The sequence below is a fragment of the Notolepis coatsorum genome, assembly GCF_963971535.1.
Source record: "Notolepis coatsorum genome assembly, chromosome: 5".
NCBI lineage: Eukaryota > Metazoa > Chordata > Actinopteri > Aulopiformes > Paralepididae > Notolepis > Notolepis coatsorum.
In genome coordinates this window covers 92,418,676-92,438,812 of record NC_140169.1, presented here as the reverse complement: position 1 = coordinate 92,438,812, position 20,137 = coordinate 92,418,676, and the positions used below count along the sequence as shown (strand labels likewise).

Here is a 20,137-nt window from a genome sequence, read left to right as displayed (position 1 = left end):
ATGTATGTATGTATGTATGTATGTATGTATGTATGTATGTATGTATGTATGTATGTATGTATGTACCGGTATGTATGTATGTATGTATGTATGTATGTATGTATGTATGTATGTATGTATGTATGTATGTATGTATGTATGTATGTATGTATGTATGTATGTATGTATATATGTGTACCTTATGCAGTGCGGCCAGTGGCAGGAAGTCCAGATTCAGTTTGACCTTGACCTCGGTAGCCTGCATGCGCCTCCAGGGTGCTCTCTTCTGGTAGCCCTTAAAGCAATGCTGGAGAAACCAGGACAGGAAAATATAGTTACTACTCAGGGTTGGGTAGGTTGTCATGACTACCACATTATCCGGTAGAGGTGTAATGGTACACAAAAACCATGGTTCGGTATGTACATCGGTTTTGAAGTCACGGTACGGTATGGGTTTTCGGTACAGTGGTGGAAATTTGGCTTTCCATGTTCCACTCAGGGGTGATGTAGTGTGCAGTAACTAATTGTACTTGTAGGGCTATCAACGAATATACTATATTGAAATTAATAATCGGACGTGTAATTTTTTTTTATTACAGGTAATCTCTCAGTGTTGTGTGTGGGTTGAACGAACACCCGGCCCTTTGCGCAAATAATATTTTGGGAAGGGGTGAACTTGGAGTTTTGAATTAAATTCTGCATGCAAAAAAAAGTTCTGCATGTGCGGTCGTTAGTGGAGAACATACCGTTGTATTCGTTCGGTACACAGCCGTACTGAGCCGTACTGAGCCGTACTATATGAATACTGGCTGAGCGTCTCGCTCTTGCCAATGTGATAACTCTTATCTCCTAGCACATAATGTGCTCACGAAACAAACAAATGCACTCACTTGCACGTGACCAAGCCACGCCCCTGCGTCTTCCTATATGATGCCGGAAATGGTCACACTCCACCTTCCTCAGAAAGATTTCCATACACGGAAAAAACCATCCAAGGGACCTCAGGGCGCTAAGAGCGAGACGCTCAGCCAGTATTCATATAACTAGGTTATAGGATAACCTTTCGCGGCTCGCTCTTGCCAATGAGATATGGGGCAGAGCGGACGTGTGGCCCGACAAGTGTACCCCCTGAGGGCCCGTAAGCCCCAGCCAGGGAGGAGGGGAGTCCCATCCACCCGCCCGTTCTAACGAAGGGGGGGGGGGGGGGGGGGGGGGCAGTCAACTCCACCAAAGTGCGAAAAAGGGGGAACCAGGCACCCTGAAAACGCACAGCACAGGCGGGACCACGTGTGACACAGCACCCCGTGGCACACACCCACACACCCCTGCTAGCCCACCAATGGTGGGACGCAGGAGAGGTCCCAGACCTCAGAACCGCCTGGGAGACAGAACCCCCAGTCATGTCCACGAGGTAAAACTTAACAAAGGGACCCGGGGAGGACCAGGAGGCCGCAGCACAGATGTCCTCCACAGAGGCCCCCCCTAACAGGGCAGCAGCCCGAGGGGGGACCTGTCCAGCCAACGTGTAGCAAAGGGCAACGCCCTCGCACAACCAATGTGACAGGTGCTGCTTGGACAGCGCCTCACCCGCGCGAGGGCCACCGTAACAAACAAACAGTTGAACGGAAGCCCCGAGATCCCGAGTCCGACTGAGGTAAACCCCCAGTGCACGAACAGGACACACGTGTTAATTTTGGCAGCTATTTTCATTTTAGTTTTAGTCTTAGTCATGTGTCAAGTGCTCCTTTTTCGTTTTCATCATATTTAGTCATCTTCATTTATTTTTCGTTTAGTCAGTTTTAGTCAACTAAATGTCTGAGCATTTTAGTCTTAGTCAGTTTTTGTCTCAATTTTGTCTTTTTTGTTTTAGTCTAGATTTAGTCGACGAAAACGGATGACATTTTTGTCTATTTTTAGTTAATGGAAAAAAACTTGTCAGAAGTCAGAAATAGTCAACATGGAACATTTTCCGATTTAAATTGCGTATTTATTTTTTAACCTAGGGGAATCTGAGTCGGCGGCACAAGTGATACACAGGAAGTATATGTTGGTGTAGACATGGTCCAATGTATTGTTGCTCCTACAGTATATGTTGGTGTAGACATGGTCCAATGTATTGTTGCTCCTACAGTATATGTTGGTGTAGACATGGTCCAATGTATTGTTGCTCCTACAGTATATGTTGGTGTAGACATGGTCCAATGTATTGTTGCTCCTACAGTATATGTTGGTGTAGACATGGTCCAATGTATTGTTGCTCCTACAGTATATGTTGGTGTAGACATGGTCCAATGTATTGTTGCTCCTACAGTATATGTTGGTGTAGACATGGTCCAATGTATTGTTGCTCCTACAGTATATGTTGGTGTAGACATGGTCCAATGTATTGTTGCTCCTACAGTATATGTTGGTGTAGACATGGTCCAATGTATTGTTGCTCCTACAGTATATGTTGGTGTAGACATGGTCCAATGTATTGTTGCTCCTACAGTATATGTTGGTGTAGACATGGTCCAATGTATTGTTGCTCCTACAGTATATGTTGGTATAAGATAAGATATTCCTTTATTGATCCCCTTGGGGAAATTCAGGCATCATAGCAGCATGGGGGGGAGGGGGGAGGGGTACAGGTAGTAAAACAACACAGTATACAGGTAGTAAAATACAACACAGGCAGTGCATGGACATGGTCCAATGTATTGTTGCTCCTACAGTATATGTTGGTGTAGACATGGTCCAATGTATGCATCCAAGAGAGCATTACGGATGTGGTGACGTTGTTTCTGACCAGAGAGATGACACTGAACTCTGTCTGTCTGCTGTTTGCTGTGTCTTTCCTTTCTCTCTGCCATGATTGTCTGTCCTCTCTCTGCTGTGTCTGTCCTCTCTGTCATGTCTGTCCTCTCTCTCTCTGCTGTGTCTGGCAGCGGTTTATTCTATAACAGGATACTGTAAACTAAGTAAACAGAACACACAGTAGTACTAGTAGTAGTACACACTGATTGCAATCTGCTTGCATAAAACATTATATAAAATCACATTCTGAGGTCAGTGTTAAAGTGCCACATGGAAGAGGTCTGGTTAGTGGTTAGAGTTAGAGGTGGTCTAGGTCTGGTTAGGGTAACTTAGGGGTATTTAAGCATTCATTATAATTTATTATTATTATTTAGATAGATGGATGTAAAGGGCTAGACCAACTCTTAACCCCTATCCGGACCTAGACCACCTCTAAGTCACAACCCTAACTTAGGGGTTAAAGTTAGAGGTGGTCTAAGTCTGGTTAGGGGTTAGAGTTAGAGGTGGTCTAGGTCTGGTTATACTGATCCGATACCAGTGCATACATAAAAAAAAATTATATTATATAAATTATAAAACTTTTTTTCTTTTCTTTTTTACAGCTACTGTTTTATATATACTGTTTCTTAGTAATAACTAGAAAGTAATGGTATTTATTCAACAACAGGTGGTTGTATTAGTATTGGTATCATTAAATGACAACTATGCTCAACTGTGCTTCACCCACGGAAAAGTTGTTGGCACATTTGTTCCACACGGACATTATACGTTGTTGCGCACTTCCTATCCAGTCGGCTCCAGTTAGTTAGCTCCTAGCAGAGGCACTGTTGTGATTTTTAATGCAAAATAAAACATTCAACATTCTCTTTTGAGACTCCGCCTCAGACTCTTATCATTTGGCACTAAAAGCTAAACATTGTCACCGGTATGGCTGTCTGCATTGTGTCATTAATTGTGTGCAGTTAGCCACATTAGTGTGAGCTAGCTTAGCCACTAGCTAACGCGATCTAGATGGAAATACAAAGAATGTAACGTTACTGGTGACAAAGTGATTTACCTTGGAATACTCCTTTGCCAGCTTGCTGTACTTTGCTTGCAGGTCTGCAGCTGGATTATGAATAGTCCCAACTTTAGCCAAGGTAATGTTAAGCTAAAACTAGCTTTTCAAATAGCTCCAGCTAATGCTAATAACAGAGCTCCCTGTCACACTGCTCTATTCGGGACGAGGGCATTAAGAAAAGTTATAATTAGTTTGTCTCGTCTTGTTTTAGTCAACAATATCAACATACATGAAGAGAAATTTCGTCCTGGTTTTTATAAATTACATTTTTGTGTCGTCACTTGTGGTCAACGATATTTAATAAACTATTTAGTCTCGTTAGCGTCACATGGTATTCAATAACGTGACGTCACGTCTCGTTGTCGTCATGAAAAAAACCTTTGTTGACGAACATCTTTCGTCATCAATTTAGTCAACAAAATTAACACTGCAGGACACGACAGGTGAAGGCAGGGATGAAACGCCTGAACCACAATATCACTGGAGTGAAAAGAGCTCCGGATATTCTTTGGCACGAAGACTGGATTAGGCCTCAGAGTCGCTCTGAGAGAGCACACAGCTCACCCGCGCGCTTAGCGGATGTGATGGCCAAAAAGGAACGCGGTCTTAAAGACAGCCGATCCAATGGCGCCTGCTCAAGAGGCTCAAACGGGGCCTCCGACAACCGGCCCAGGACCAGTTGGAGGTCCCACTCGGAGACAGAGAACGTTCCACAGGCTTAAGACACCGAGCGCCAAGCAGGAATGTTTCACGAGAGGGTGGCTGAACAATGTTCCGCCCCCACACTCGACCATACGCCACTTCCCAGCGTAAGCCACGGTAGTGGACGGAGCGTGCGCTTTCCGGATAGCGTTAACAACAGAAGAGTCAAGACGCATCTCCACCAGATTCACACTTTTAGCAGCCAAGCCTAGAGGCTGCCCCAGAACAGGAGGCAGAACAGAGTTCCGCGTGCCTGAGAGAGGGCCCGCGGTGACCACGGAACAGGCTGCGGCGGGGCCACCAAGAGCTGAATCAGGGCCGGGGACCACACAGCTGAGCCCCGGACCGGCGCGACCAGGATCAAGTCCCGCGCTCCCAACGTACCCGCCCCAACAGCTGAGCTATCAGGTGTATGGGGGGAATGCGTACAGAATCCCGGGCGGCCACGGAACCGGTCCCAGACCTGTCCGACTATGTCTGGACGTAGTCCCCACTCGTCAGGGTGAGGACCGCCCCGCGACATCACATCTGCACCCACATTCTCCCTGCCGGGGATCTGGAGAGCCCTCAGGCTGCGCAGATGGAGAACGCCCATAGCCAGAGCCCGACCGCCGCCCGGTGCAGACGGGGGGAGCGCACTCCTCCTTGTCTGTCAATATACGACGCTGACGTCGTGTTGTCCGTCCTGATCAAAACATGCTTGCCCACCACAAGGTGGCCGAGCCGTTTGAGGACCAGAAGGACTGCCTTCAATTCCAACACATTGAATGTAGCGCAGACCGGGCAGCATGGTCTTGCCAGCTGCCCCCTACTGCGTTGGCCCGACACGCCCCCCCCCCCCCCCCCCCCCATCCCATGAGGGAGGCGTCGGTGAAGACCGTGACGTGTGACAGCCTGCCGCCCATGGGGACCCCGCTGGTGAGGGCACCAGGCCGCCTGTATCAGTTCCGCAACCGTTCCTATTTCCGGGGTAGGCCTGATTGGCCCCGACAGGCACGTGACCCGCCGCGGCCACGCCCCGCGGCAGCCCCAGGACGCGGCAACGAGGCTGCTGTGGTTCACCGCCGCTTTCCGCCTTCAACGCCGCAGAGTTACCATACGCTATACAATATACTATGCAATGTACTAATATACAATACGGCTCACTTTTCCCACTTCAATGACAGAGCCGCTGTTTAATAATATTGTCGCGGCGGAGCTCCGTCGCGGCAGCATTATGTAGCAGTAATCCCCCCTTTTTTACCATCGACAACTAGCTCAATTGGTAACGCTGCTTGGCTGTGGATCCTATGGTCCGTTTGTGACAAGTTCGATTCCCTTAATTTTTTTATTTTTTTTTATGTGCATTGCACTATAGCGTATTGTATATTGTATGGTACAGTAACGGTCTCTGGAGCGCAACAGTAAGAAGCATTTGCACTGCAACGCCTACACCTTACTGTAAATTGTACCTCATCCCATTTCTGCTTTGCACTATAGCGTATTGTATATTGGTACATTGCATTGTATATTGTCCCTCTACACTAAATCACTGGGTAACATTATCACGTCTCATGGCTTCTCATATCATTGTTATGCCGATGATACTCAACTCTTCCTCTCCTTCCCTCCCTCAGATATCCACGTCTCTGAGCGGATCTCGGCCTGTCTGTCCGACATCTCCGCCTGGATGACGACCAACCACCTCAAACTGAACCTAAGCAAAACAGAATTGCTCCACCTGCCGGCCAAATCCTCCCCCCTGACCGACCTCTCCATCACAGTCGAGAATGCAGCTGTGACCGCGTCGCCGACCGCCAAGAACCTTGGTGTTGTCCTCGACGACCAGTTGAACTTCTCTGCTCACATCGCAGCGACAACCAGAACCTGCAGATTCCTCCTGAGCAACGTCAGAAGGATACGCCCCTTCCTGACAAAAGAAGCCACCCAACTCCTCGTCCAATCAACAGTCATCTCCCGCCTCGACTACTGCAACGCACTGCTAGCTGGCCTCCCGGCCACTGCCACCAAGCCTCTTCAACTCATTCAAAATGCAGCGGCCCGCCTGATCTCAAACCTACCGAAGTCGGCCCATGTCACCCCACTTCTTAGGGACCTGCACTGGCTCCCCATTGCTGCACGTATCCGCTTCAAGGCCCTCGACCTAGCATACCGTGCGGCAAAGGGAACCGCTCCCGCCTACCTCCGGTCAATGGTCTCTAACTACACACCCTCAAGACCCCTACGCTCTGCATCTTCTGGCCGCCTCAGATCTACTCCTATCCAAGCTCCCGGAGGGTCATCAAAGAGAAGCCGCCTATTCTCAGTCCTTGCCCCACAATGGTGGAATGAACTACCCATCCCAGTTAGGACAGCCGAATCCCGTCCAATCTTTCGCCGTCGACTAAAGACTCACTTCTTCAACCATTATCTGAAATGATAAAAAAAAAAAGAAAAAAAAAAATCTAACCCAGACTAACCTTAATGTCATGCACTTGTCCTAATAAACTAACCTACACTGTAACACGCAACACGTTGATGAACATTGTTACTCAGCTGATAGAGTTATACCCTTCTTGCTGTCTTGTCGCACAGAACTTGTAAGTCGCTTTGGATAAAAGCGTCAGCTAAATGACTAAATGTAAATGTAAATGTATGGTACAGTAACGGTCTCTGGAGCGCGCCAGCATTTGCACTGCAACGCATACACCTTACTGTAAATTGTACCTCATCCCATTTCTGCTTTGCACTATAGCGTATTGTATATTGTATGGTAACTCAGTTACTTCTATTCTGCATCGAACGCTGTACATATGTCTCTATACTATTTTATTTCATACAACAATGTATGCCTTTCAAATGTTAAATGATAAATGATTGCATGATACACACTGAAATAATCCTGCGCTCGCGCAAATTTGCTGCTGCGGGCGGCGTTGAAGGCGGAAAGCGGCAGTGAACCACAGCAGCCTCGTTGCCGCGTCCTGGGACTGCCGCGGGGCGTGGCCGCGGCGGGTCACGTGCCTGTCGGGGCCAATCAGGCCTACCCCGGAAATAGGAACGGTTGCGGAACTGATACAGGCCACCAGGCCCTCCCCAGAGGATGAGGTCCCCCAGTACTGACATGGGAACCTTCAGCCGCTTCCACCTGTCTCACACCGGGTCCATTTCCATACTGGAAAAAAACCACCTCTGTATCCTCCTCATGAAGAGGAGGCCAAGAGGGACCACAGAGTGAGCAGATGCCATCATACCGAGCAGGCGCATCACGGACAGCGCCGTAACCGTCCTAGGACGGAACCTCCCGAACGCGCGGAGAACCACCCACTCGCCGCGGCTCTGAGAGAGATGCTCATATTAGGGATGGGTACCTTTCACATTTGAACCGATACGGTACCGGTACCTGTGAATCGATACCGGTACCCAATGGTACCTTTTTTCGGTACTTTCGTCTAAATTATTTTTATTTACCTACCTCAGTCGTGAAAAAAAATTATCCAAAATTCAAATAACTACAATTTCGACCGTTTTCGGCTTGCCATTGCTCTGACTGCTTTATTGTTGAATCAAGTAAAATCCTAGGTAAGCATATATTGTGCGTGTGAACGTTGAAAGTAAAAAAAAAAATAAAAAAAATAAATAAATATATATACCGTACTTTTCGGACTATAAGCCGCGGCTTTTTCACCCATTTTTCGACCCTGCGGCTTATATAACGGTGCGGCTTATATGTGACTCGACGTGACCAAACCCGAAAATGTAAAAATCTAAATATTGCTTTTTTGACTGCATTGAAATGTTATTTATCTGTTCCCTTATTTGCTAAACTTAATACAACTTGTAAATGAGTTAATTCTTGTTATTTGTCCGACAGTATTGTGTCCCAATGCTAATTACATATGGTAATTAAACATTAAAACACCTGCGGCTTATAGTCCAGTGCGGCTTATATATGTACACATCATTCAATTTAGCTGCTGCGGCTTATAGTCAGGTGCAGCTTATAGTGCGAAAAGTACGGTATATAAAAATAAAAAAATTAATAAAAAAAATCCGTATCTCACTTGAATCGATACTCGGTAGTACCGACGTGTTTCGGTTCGGTACCTCAAAAGTACCGAATTCGGTACCCATCCCTAGCCCATATAGACCTTGAGCTTAGAAATAAGCCCAAGTACTCCACCCGTTGACTGGGAAGAGGAGTACTCTACTCCCAGTCTACAGCAAAACCCAGGCTGGTGAGGAATTCCACCACCTGCCTGGTATGAGACCTGGCGACCTTCCCTGACCGGCCGAGTACCAGAACGTCCAGGGTAGATTAAATTCGTAAATTCGTAACCCCCGATGATGCAGAGGCCCCAGCGCGGTCTCCACGCACTTGGTGAAGATGCGGGGAGCCAGAGAGTAGCCGAACGGCAGCCTCTGGTACCCGTACGCTAAGCCCTGCAAAGGAAGCGTAGGTATGCCCTAGGATGGAAGATCGGGATGCGAATACGCATCCTACTGGTCTATGGAGGCGAACCAGTCCCCCACCTGACAGTGCCTAACAGGTGGGAGACGGTCAACATTCTGAACCTTCCATGGGACAGGTCCAGGATGGGTCTGACACCCCCCCCCCCCCCCCCCGATTTCTCGGGCACCAGAGAATACCGGGAGGAAACGCCGCTCACCGCGTCCTCTCATGGGACCACGACGACGGCCTGCTTCGCCAACAGAGATTGGATCTCATCGGCCATAGCTGTCACTGCTGCGGACCCTGACAAAAAAGGGTCTGTACCAAACCCAAAAACGGAGGGTGGGGTTGTGCAAACTGCAACACAAGCCCCCGCCTCAGCATTCTCCCCATCCACCTCGACATATGGTACTGCTGTAGCCATACGTGATGATAATCCCAAAGCGCACCCGCCGCCAACTGGCGCTGGTCCACCAGGAACAGTAGATAGGAGGCCCGGTCCCACCCGCTGTGCGTCGTCAACCCTGGACTCGCAAGCGCGCGAGCAGGGCATCTTGCGGAGCCGGGATATCGCACCCTGACACTACCAACGAGGCAATCGCACCCAAGGGGGGACCCCGACAGAAAGGGCCGGTCTGATACGGGCAGAGCGGCCATCACACTTGGTGACATAAGCTCCCCCACTGAACATCTTCCCGGCATGGACTGCTGAGGATAGCCTGCTCTGCAGCTGGACATGCAACTTAGGCGTGTGGACCCCACACTGCTCGATAGGGTGGGTTCCTACACAGCGTAGCCCTGTAGCCCCCGTAGCCCTGTAGTGATATTACTACCACCCAAACCACGCGTGCCTGACTGACCACCGCCGGTCTTCCGGTCGGGGGAGGCACTAACGTGATGGGGCTGGGGGAACTCACGCTGCGAGACCTCCTGGGCCTCGAGTTCCCCCGCTGACAACCTTTTCCGTCGACAGACACAACACCAGGCTCACCAAACACAGACGCAGAACGTGTGTCGTGGGAGCCGCTTGACAGCACAGCATTCTCACAGGCAGACCCAGGCCTAGCTAGCAACTGGGTGTCAGCCCCTGTCCCCATGAGAAGCGAAACGTGGGGCCGCTTGTGCTTCACTGAAAGCATGCGGCCCGCAGCCAAAGGGAACAAATCAGAGCCCGTATCCCACTGGTGTTGGGGGGGGGGGGGGGAGTGACCGGAGAGCGTGCTAGATGGCGACGGTCTTTTAGGGCGTGCTCATCTAATGTAGCCGATCCCTCGGCCGCCAAGGCTGTCGGCCTTGTGATCACCTGTTGTCTTTGTGCCCAGGGTACCTCGGGCGGGGGAAACTGGCTGCGCAGTGTGGGGCCTAGGTCAAATACCGCCCGCGCTCCTGCGGAAAGCGTTTACAGCATCCTAGCCCTCCCTGTGGTTATAGCTTGCGGCTAGGTCAAAAGCTGAATAACCTCAAAACCTCGCGCAATGTTTTGACGTCGGCTGGCCCTAAGGCCCCACCACCTGACCACATTTTTTACAGAAAAAACAGCTAATTGAACAATGTTGCCAGTCGCTGCTAATTCTATACTGCGGCGGTATAGGCTTACCAGCCCACCAGCCACCTGCCGGGCCGACTCGCCTCATGGCATCGGCCGGGCGGGACACCGTTCCACCATGTCAGAGGCAAAGGACTGATGCCACCTGCTTCACTAAGCACGGAACACCAGTGGTGGCTGCAGACCAAAGTCTACTACTAGTGAAGCACTGCCTCACTAGTAGGCATGCAGCAACCTCCACTGTGGTGTGCACCCATGAAGGGATAATGAATAAATGAACGAAAACTCTATTAACATATTGCAGAATGGGCTAGCCCATACACACAATTGTTAAGGGGATGCAGACCAGAGAAAAAACGCCAGTCCTGTCCACACCAGGGACCCCCATTTTCAATTCATAGATTCACAAAAAGCACACCTGCCCTGAGCCTCAGCCCATCCACCCATGTAAATGGTAAACAAGCCCCTGTTAAAACCCCCAACATTAGACATCAATTGACCGTCAGCATGAATGGTTAAGAGGAGGGAAGACCATTTAGTAAGACAGCCCTCAGCGGGGAACAAGGGAACGGCGTCCCAGCATTGTAGCATTAGCATTAGCGCTCTAGGATAGTTGGAAAAACACCCAAAAAAGAGTCATGACGACCATGTCTTCCCAAATATCCTGCCCCTCGCGCCAATACATCACTCGGTTGTCTCACGGGACAACAAGCAGTATTACTCATGCTAGTATTAATGCCCGATAGCGCAGGCCTTACCTGTGCACGACTTAGCTCAACTGCTAACCATCGCGCGACGTCCCTCGGTCTGCTGTCACGAGACGAGGAAAACCCAGGACAGGCCCGTTGCACTGTTTAGGATGTGCCGAGAAGATTCCAGGGGCTGGTGAACTTCTGGCGAATACCCAACATTGTGTAAATTCTCCCTGCGTTTCATAACAGCTAGTTCACGGAGTGCACTGCTACTTCCATGTTGGAAACAAAAAGAGGAAGGTGGAGCGTGACCATTTCCGGCGTCATATAGGAAGACGCAGGGGCGTGGCTTGGTCACGTGCAAGTGAGTGCATTTGTTTGTTTCGTGAGCACATTATGTGCTAGAAGATAAGAGTTATCTCATTGGCAAGAGCGAGACACGATTGCCAGTATGATAATATAACCTAAGTAAGTCCAGTACTGAAACGGTTCGGTACGGATATGCATACCTTTACACCCCTATTATCCGGCCTTGTCAAGAAGTACTTCATGGCGAAATCTAACCAAATAAGAGTGTCAAAAGTACAATAGTCCTTAAAGCATTTCCTTTGCATTGCTTTTATAGAAAGATATAGATGAACGGGCCCGTGATCTATTGTGTCTGTCAGTCTATATTTTTAATATCTGGAGAAGTTCACTGTATAATGTGATACTATATAGCTAACATTACATTTGAATCACACACACACACGCACACACAAATCCTGTAGACGGAGACTGCGTTACACAGCCAGAGAGATGGAGAAAGAGAGCATGTGTATAAATGGTGTGTGTGTTTTGTCTGTGTATGTGCATATTATGTGTGTATGTATGCAGCATGTGTTTGCTACGTGTATATACAGTACTTATGTGTGTGTGTGCATATATGTTCATTTCTGTGTGTGTGTGTGTGCATCTCTGTGTGCGTGCGTGTGCGTGTGTATCTATGTGTGTGTATGTGTTCAATGTGTGTTTTCAGTGTGTATCTCTGTGTATATGTGAGTGTGTAAAAAGCAGTGACAGGGCCAGTGAAGTGGAAGGGAGGGGAACAGATGGAGAGGAGAGAGAGAGAGAGAGAGAGAGAGAGAGAGAGAGAGAGAGAGAGAGAGAGAGAGAGAGAGAAAAAAAGAGAGAGACGGAGAGAGAGAGAGAACGAGAGAGAGAGAAGGGGAGAGCGATGGAGAGAGATAAAGAGAGTGTGAGGGCTGCAGGTGTTTGGATCACAATCAGATAATAGGGACTCTTTAAGTTATTCGTGTAACGAATAACCACTAAACTGCTAAGCAGACATTAAAGATTTGATTGAAATTTAGTTTTTTAACTAAGTTGCAGGAAATTACAGTACCCCCTAGTTGCGACTAAGCACCATCTTGTTTGAAAATACTGGGGAAAGCTCTGCACTCTGTCAGTCACTCGCCCTTAGCTCTGTCTCACCTTCTCTCTGTTTGCCTGGTGTCACGCCAGGCCACGTGAGCGGATCGGCGCGGCCGAGAAATCCGCTCTTCGCTCTTTAAAGCTTGGTCCGCTCCGCTAATCGCTCATGTTGACCCCGCTCCCAAGTCGCTCTCCGCTCGCTCCCCACTCACCTTGAATCGAGCGCTCCCCGCTCCCCGCGCCAGATCGCTCGGCAGTTTTTCTTTTTCTTTTTTGGAGCATGGTGTAAATGAGCTCAAACTACAACAGTCTACACCCCCTGGGCCCCTTAACAATTGTTTGTATTGAGCCGCATTGTAATTGTAGCCATTCTGCAATGTTAAATAACGTTGTTTATCCATTCACTAGTTCTATTAAGCGATGATAGGCTAGCCGAGCCACAATGCTATGGTCGCTGCCATTAACGTTAGCATGTAAGCTAACGTCAACAACAATGGCGTCGATACTTTTTTTAACAGGAGTGAGTGTGGGCGTCATAGATATCTATGGTGGGCGTCTCTACAGTGACGAAGCCTGAACCCTTCTCATTGGTTGAAAATGGCCTTCATGTTTGTACATCGCCATCTGTTGCTTTGGCATTGTACTGCATGTATATATTACATCAACAGTGTTAAACCACTGTGAGCGTCCCGGAGTGGATTGGAGCGGAGGAGAACTCTCGCTCCGGTCGTCGCGCCGACTCATTTTAAAACCCACTCCTCGCTCACGTCAAAACAGCCCGCTCCGCGCCCCGCGCCGCTCACGCTCCGATCCGCTCACATGGCCTGTGTCACGCACAACCAAATAATGGACTTTTCTTCCCTTGCCTGATCTAACCCTACCTAGTAACAGGCATCTGAATGGACAGAAAATACCATGTTAGTTCGACATCATCAGTAGTCTGCATTCTAGTGAGCTAAGTATGGATATAGTACGGCCCTTCTAAGGTTTCTCCCCTCCACATTGCCTGTGGTGCTTTTTTGCTAGGTTTTTTGTGAGTTTTTCCTTACCTTCGCGTGGGGTATGTCTGGGAGTGTTGCATTCATTTATAAATTTTACATTCTATTCTGGATTTCATGGTGTTTTTGTTTTGCTCTTGATTTATTGTGATTGTTTCTTCTTGACTTGTTTAAAGAAGACGTGTCCGGCCCATGGGGACATTAACGTGTGTTGTCAGGCCTTACAAATAAATTAGATTTGGGAGGCAGAGTGGTGATATCGACATCATCGCAACAAAGAATGGTGACACTTCCAGTAAGTGAATGCATGTTTTTCTCCCCTTCCTCCCTGCTACGTACCATATCACTGTCTGTATAGTGCAGGTAGAACTTCTTCACAGCAGCTCTGTAGGTCTGGGTCTTCTGATAAACTTCTGATAAAGGGGCTTCTGTGGTACCTCCGTTCTCCTCTCCTCCTTCAGGCACTCCATCCATGTCTCCTCCTCCTTCACCTGCTGTAGTCTCTCTCCTGTTCTCCTCTCCTCCTCCAGCAGCCTCTCCCTCCATCCCTCCTCCCCCTCCTCTCTCATCTCCCCCACACCCATCCACCAATCCGTTCATCTCCTGGTCTTCTTCTGTGCTGTTTGTCTCGTGAGGCAGCATGTCAGTGAAGTAGACCGGCTAGACGAGAGAGAGGAAATGAACAGACATTTTAAACCCCTCACATGTGTAACATACCTCATCGAATACCCTGCAGGAAACTCTGAAACTCGACACTCGATGGGTTGGTTTAGAACCATGATGACCAATCAGGTCACCACAATATGTAATAGTTTTTAAATTGTTACCTCAATTGTCTCAATTGTCTGATGCTTCTGTATTTATATTTTTTTTAACTTTTATTTATAGCATTTTCAGATTTTTTCTGGCCATGCAGGACCGATAGAGGGAGAGAGGGAGAACGGGACGAGAGGTAGGGAAGACATGCGGCAAATGGTCGCCCGGACTGGGAAATTAACGCACTATCACACTTGTGAAAGTAACATCTCGATGACAGTGTAAATTCGTTTAACTACTTAGTGTATTTATAGAGTATAAATAAAGATTGAATGAATGAATGAATGAATGTGTGTATCAAGTATCAACTTGCTCCAATGACAAGCATGTATTTTTGCACATTGTACCATATTGTCCCGAATATAATTACAGTGTTTATTGCACCAAATTACACCAGACAAAGTGGGGTTGTTTTATATTAGCACTCTAGAGATCGGAGGTGTCACGATAAGGAACCTTTAACTTTGGACCAATGTTTATTCAACGTGTTAGTATTACTGGTCAGATACAGTAGGTTATACCTTTTTTCCCCCCTTATACTTATTTTAGCACTTATATTCTCTCTATAATCTGTTTGGTAAACATACAAATCACTCTATATTCTCTATAATGTGTTTGGTATACATACAAACCTCTATATTCTCTTTAATCTGTATTCTCTATACTACATACAAATCTCTATATTCTCTCTATAATCTGTTGGGTATACATACAAATCTCTACAATCTGTCTCGTATACATACACATTCTCTCTCTCTCTCTCTCTCTCTCTCTCTCTCTCTCTCCTCTCTCTCTCTCTCTCTCTCTCTCTCTCTCCTCTCTCTCTCTCTCTCTCTCTCATCTCTCTCTCTCTCTCTCTCTCTCTCTCTCTCTCTCTCTCTCTCTCTCTCTCTCTCTCTCTCCTCTCTCTCTCTCTCTCTCTCTCTCTCTCTCTCTCTCTCTCTCTCTCTCTCTCTCTCTATATATATATACACAGATACAGATATAGATAGATTGTATATATATATACATACAAATCTTCTCTCTATAAGCCGTTTTGTGTACAGGGGGTTCTTGTCCATCTTGGGTAGTATGGCGAAGATTACCTCGCCCAAGGTGTCTGATGTCAGCATGCCGTTAAACCAATCAGAGAAGTCCATGGACTGGAATGACATACAAGCAGGCCAATCAGCATAGAAATATACAGCATGTAAGGTGGACTGCAATAGAGGTCTTTCACAGAATGTTTAGAATGTCCATCTGTCCTCCATGTTGGAAGAAACAATGGTTGCTATGTGTTGATATATGAGAAATACATATATATATATTTTAAATAAATGTGTGTTTTATTACTGGACCTTGTAAACAAGTCGCAGTGGAACAGTAATATCATGCTTTTCCAGTTTTCATACTCTACCACTGCACAGAAATTAGGCATTTTCTTGGTTACCAATGGTTACAGGTAGCCATGTTGGAAGAAAAAGATCGACATAAACATTCTCTGCAAGGCCTCTATTATTATTTAGCAAATTGTAAATTATAGGCTAACATAGCAACTTCCTGCTGACTTGATGTACAAAACTTGTAAGTCAGCTAAATGACAAAATGTAAATGTAAATGTAACAACAAGGTGATATGATGTGTCATCATTGCCCGGCCCTACCCCGAGCAACACTCACCCACAAAGTCCCAGACCTGGGAACCACGAACACCGGCTTGTAGTTCTGGTAGCCAACTTCAAAGTAATGGACACCATGTGAGCCAAACCTAGAGGACAGACAGACAGACAGACAGACAGGACCCCTCAGTGATGTGGTGAAGTCCAACGTGGCTAAAAAGTAGGGTTGTCCTGATTACCATTTGTGGGGGTTTAAACGCTTCAGTAGAAATGATCAGTGAATAATTGAACCTTCATTTGTTCCTGCGTGCAAAGTTCCAATGCAATGGGTAAATACCGTAAGAACTATGGGGTAGAGAAGTTTTCTAGTTCTCATGACTAAATGTCCTCGTCTGAGAATTCAAAATGAGTACTATAAATCAAAAAGACGCTGAAAAACTGATCCATGCCTTTGCAAATTCTCTAGTCAACTATGTGCCTTCTTGAACATTGCGATCATCTACTACTGGTCTATTGAAGGTTCCAAACCACAGCCTAAAGACAATCGGGGACGCAGCCTTTGCAAACTATGCACCAAAGTTATGGAACACACTACCTATACATATTAGGGAAGCTAGATCTCTAAATATTTTCTAAATAAGATAAAAACGTACCTCTTCACCATAGCATTTTAATACACTCCGCTGGTGATTGTGCCGATTACAATATTTTACTCTGTCCATTCTATTTTACTCTTTAATTACAGTTCTAAACTGTCAGGTATCTTTTTCTATTTTTCTCCCATCCCAATTCCACTGTGCCAATTCTTTCCTCCCCTGTCTTGAACGTTGCTCGCATATGCCCCCCACTGGCCGGTTGTAGAGAGGATAGAAGCCTTGCATCACGTGTCCCCTCCGGTACACGAGGAGGCAGCCTGTCACATCTTTTCACCTGCCAGCGCGGACTCTCATTGGCAAGGTGTAACGTGCGGGAGGCTCACACTACCCCCGCCATTTCCTGTCTCTGCTGTGCAGGCGTCCCCAACCGACCTGTAGGAGTCGCTGTCCACAGCGTCCAGATTACCACCCATCGACTTCCACCCGCTAACTCTGCCAATTGAGTTAGTATGACGACTGGCCCAAGCCGGAGGCAACGCCGACAGCCAGAGTCGAACCCGGTGTCTCTTGCATTGGTGACAAGCGCAATGTCTGCTGCGCCACCCAGCCGCCTAAAGTGTATTATTATTATTACTATTTCTATAAGCTATTTATTAAGCTAATGTTGTGTGCACATTATTTGAACCGTTAAGAAAAATGAAACCACCAAAAACGCAAAGAAAATTAAGCTTTGTGATTTTGACATGGATTACCATGGCTGTGATTGAAGCTTCGAAGCATTCGGGTCAACCCTACTAAAGACACAAGAGATTGACGCTTGGAAGCATTGGGATCAGTCCTACTAAAGAGACATTAGAGAAGGCATTACGCTGCATAGGAGTTCTCCTGGGACAGGAAGAGCCCGGGGACATGCAGAGGCCAGAAGATCTCGGTGCTCAGGTGTCGTTTCTGAGCACTGACCGGTTCATACGTCCTCCTCAGATCCCACACCTTCACCATGCGGTCATCACCTCCTGTCACCAACAGATGTCTGAGAGAGAGAGAGAGAGAGAGAGAGAGAGAGAGAGAGAGAGAGAGAGAGAGAGAGAGAGAGAGAGAGAGAGAGAGAGAGAGACAGAGATGAAGAGAGAGAGGGAGAGATAGAGAGGGAGACAGAAACAAACTCAGTGATGTTTCTGTGAAGTTACCTTATCAGACAAAACAACTGACAAACGAATGTAAAGTCAGTGGGGTCAAGCTCCTGTCTGTACAAGGTAAGTAAGTAAGTAAGTAACGTTTATTTATATAGCACTTTTCACAGAGACAGAAAGTGCTTTACATACAGCAGAAATAAAATAAAATTAAAATAAAAAGCAAGAAACCATTCAAGAGATAAGATAGAACAAAACACAATGCATCACAGATAAACAAAACAAAACAAAAGACATATTCTATACCTGAAGGAGAAGCTCAAACATTACCCAAAGGCCTGTTTAAACATTAATGTTTTTAGCTGATTTTTTTAAATTTCAACAGACGATACAGCTCTTAGGCCATGAGGAAGGGCATTCCAGAGTCTAGGCGCTACAGACTGAAAGGCTCTGTCACCTTTGGTGATCAGCCTGGTGCGCGGAATGACCAACAGATCCTGGTCAGCTGTCCTCAGGGTCCTGCTGGGCACATATGGTTCCAGCAGGTCAGTTAAATATTCTGGTGCCTGGCCGTGCAGAGCTCTGAAAGTGAGCACCAGGACTTTGAAATTAATTCTAAAATGTATAGGAAGCCAGTGCAAGGAGGCCAGAACTGGAGTAATGTGACACCTTCTGCTTGATCTGGTCAGCAGTCTTGCAGCAGTATTTTGGATGAACTGGAGGCCTGTTCCTTAATGTCAAGCAAGCAGTGCAAGAATGCGGAAGCATTCTACCGTAGTGGCGTGCGGTAATGCGCCTTTCATTTTCCGCCGCCCAGCACGCAGGTGCGTGCACCGGCGGCGGCGTGCTCGCGTAGGTGCGTGCGTGCGCCGGCGTGCTCGCGCGAGGTGCCCGCGCATGCGCATGAGATCCCGCCTTGGTTCGACACGAGCTCAATATATATAAGTCACCGCCCCTTATTCAGTATCCAGAAATAGCTCAATTGGCAAAACTGCATGGCTGTGGATCCTATGGCTCGTCGCTGGCGAGTTCGAATCCCATCAAATATTTTTTTTTAACGTGATTTTTTTTTTAACATGTATTCTTTCGCCGGTTAAGGTTAGGCATGGTTAAGGTTAAGGTTAGGCATTGTTTCGGAGTTGGTTAAGGTTAGAACGGTTAAGTTTAGGCGCTGTTAAGGAGCTGGTTAAGGTTAGAGTTTGTCAAAGAGAATGGCAATATTCTTTCTATGGTTAAGGTTAGGCATGGTTAAGGTTAAGGTTAGGCATTGTTTCGGAGTTGGTTAAGGTTAGAACGGTTAAGTTTAGGAGCTGTTAAGGAGCTGGTTAAGGTTAGAGTTTGTCAAAGAGAATGGCAATAGACAGCCTATTTCCGCGCGACAGCTCCCAAAGCGGGCCTGAAAAGAAAGGCGCTTTACCGTAGTGGCGTGCGGTGACGAATGCTTCCGCATTCTTGCACTGCTTGCTTGACATAAAGCTACACGCGAACTGGAGGCGGTCTATGGATGATTTATTGAGGCAGGTGAGAACCGAATTGCAGTAGTCTAGACGAGAAGAAACGAAGGCATGGATGATCAACTCTAGGTCAGAGTGGGAAACCATCGACCTGAGTTTAGCAATATTCCTGAGATGGAAAAAACAGGTGCGGGTCACCGACTTGATATGAGTGTCGAGGTGCATGGCCTGATCAAAGTTTACCCCAAGGTTCCTGAGGTTGGGGCTCACATTAGTTTCTAGGGGCCCAAGGCAACCAGCCACCCTTGATGCAACGCCATCAGAGGCCACGATGAGCACCTCGGTTTTGGCCTCATTTAGCTGGAGGAAGTTGCTAGCTAACCAGGCCTTAATGGCCGACAGACATTAATTTAAAACAATAAAATTAGAATTAAAATCATCAGGGCAATCAGGGTTAAAAGAGCAATACAGCTGGATATCATCCGCATAAAGGTGGTAGGAGATGCCTTTAAAAGTGTTAATAATGTGTCCTAATGGGAGCAAATATAGTGAAAATAAAATCGGACCAAGTACAGAGCCCTGGGGGACCCTAAAGGTGACGGAAGCGTACTGAATTCTACTCTACTCAAAATATAATAAAAAGGTTAGGAGGAGGAGAGGAAAGAACGGAGGAAGAAAGGAGGGGGATGTCTGCCTGGGCTCTCTGTCTCCTTTATGAGAAGGTTGGTTTTCTCTGACAGAGAGGCACCTATTGGTAAGCTGCATCCTTAAACGACATCATTATGGGAATGGAATACTGGGCCCTCATTTATCAATGTTGCGTACGCACAGATATGTGCGTAACCCGTGCGTACGATCATTTCTAAGCAAAGTGTGGGACTTATCAATTTGAACGTGTGCTTGACTTTGTGCGTATATCTACGCAC

General features: G+C 47.2%; 1 protein-coding gene across 1 annotated transcript in view; it reads right to left on the bottom strand.

Annotated features, from left to right (window-relative positions):
- The window catches only part of gtf3c2 (general transcription factor IIIC, polypeptide 2, beta), a 141,854-nt gene that overhangs the window by 13,812 nt on the left and 107,905 nt on the right, over window positions 1-20,137 (bottom strand). The window contains exons 16-21 of the mRNA XM_084314182.1: window positions 17,496-17,657; window positions 16,093-16,180; window positions 15,448-15,576; window positions 14,180-14,278; window positions 13,958-14,134; window positions 179-286 (exon numbers count right to left, since the gene is read on the bottom strand). Coding sequence (XP_084170308.1) covers window positions 179-286; window positions 13,958-14,134; window positions 14,180-14,278; window positions 15,448-15,576; window positions 16,093-16,180; window positions 17,496-17,657 — 763 coding nt within the window. The remainder of the gene's footprint in view (window positions 1-178; window positions 287-13,957; window positions 14,135-14,179; window positions 14,279-15,447; window positions 15,577-16,092; window positions 16,181-17,495; window positions 17,658-20,137) is intronic.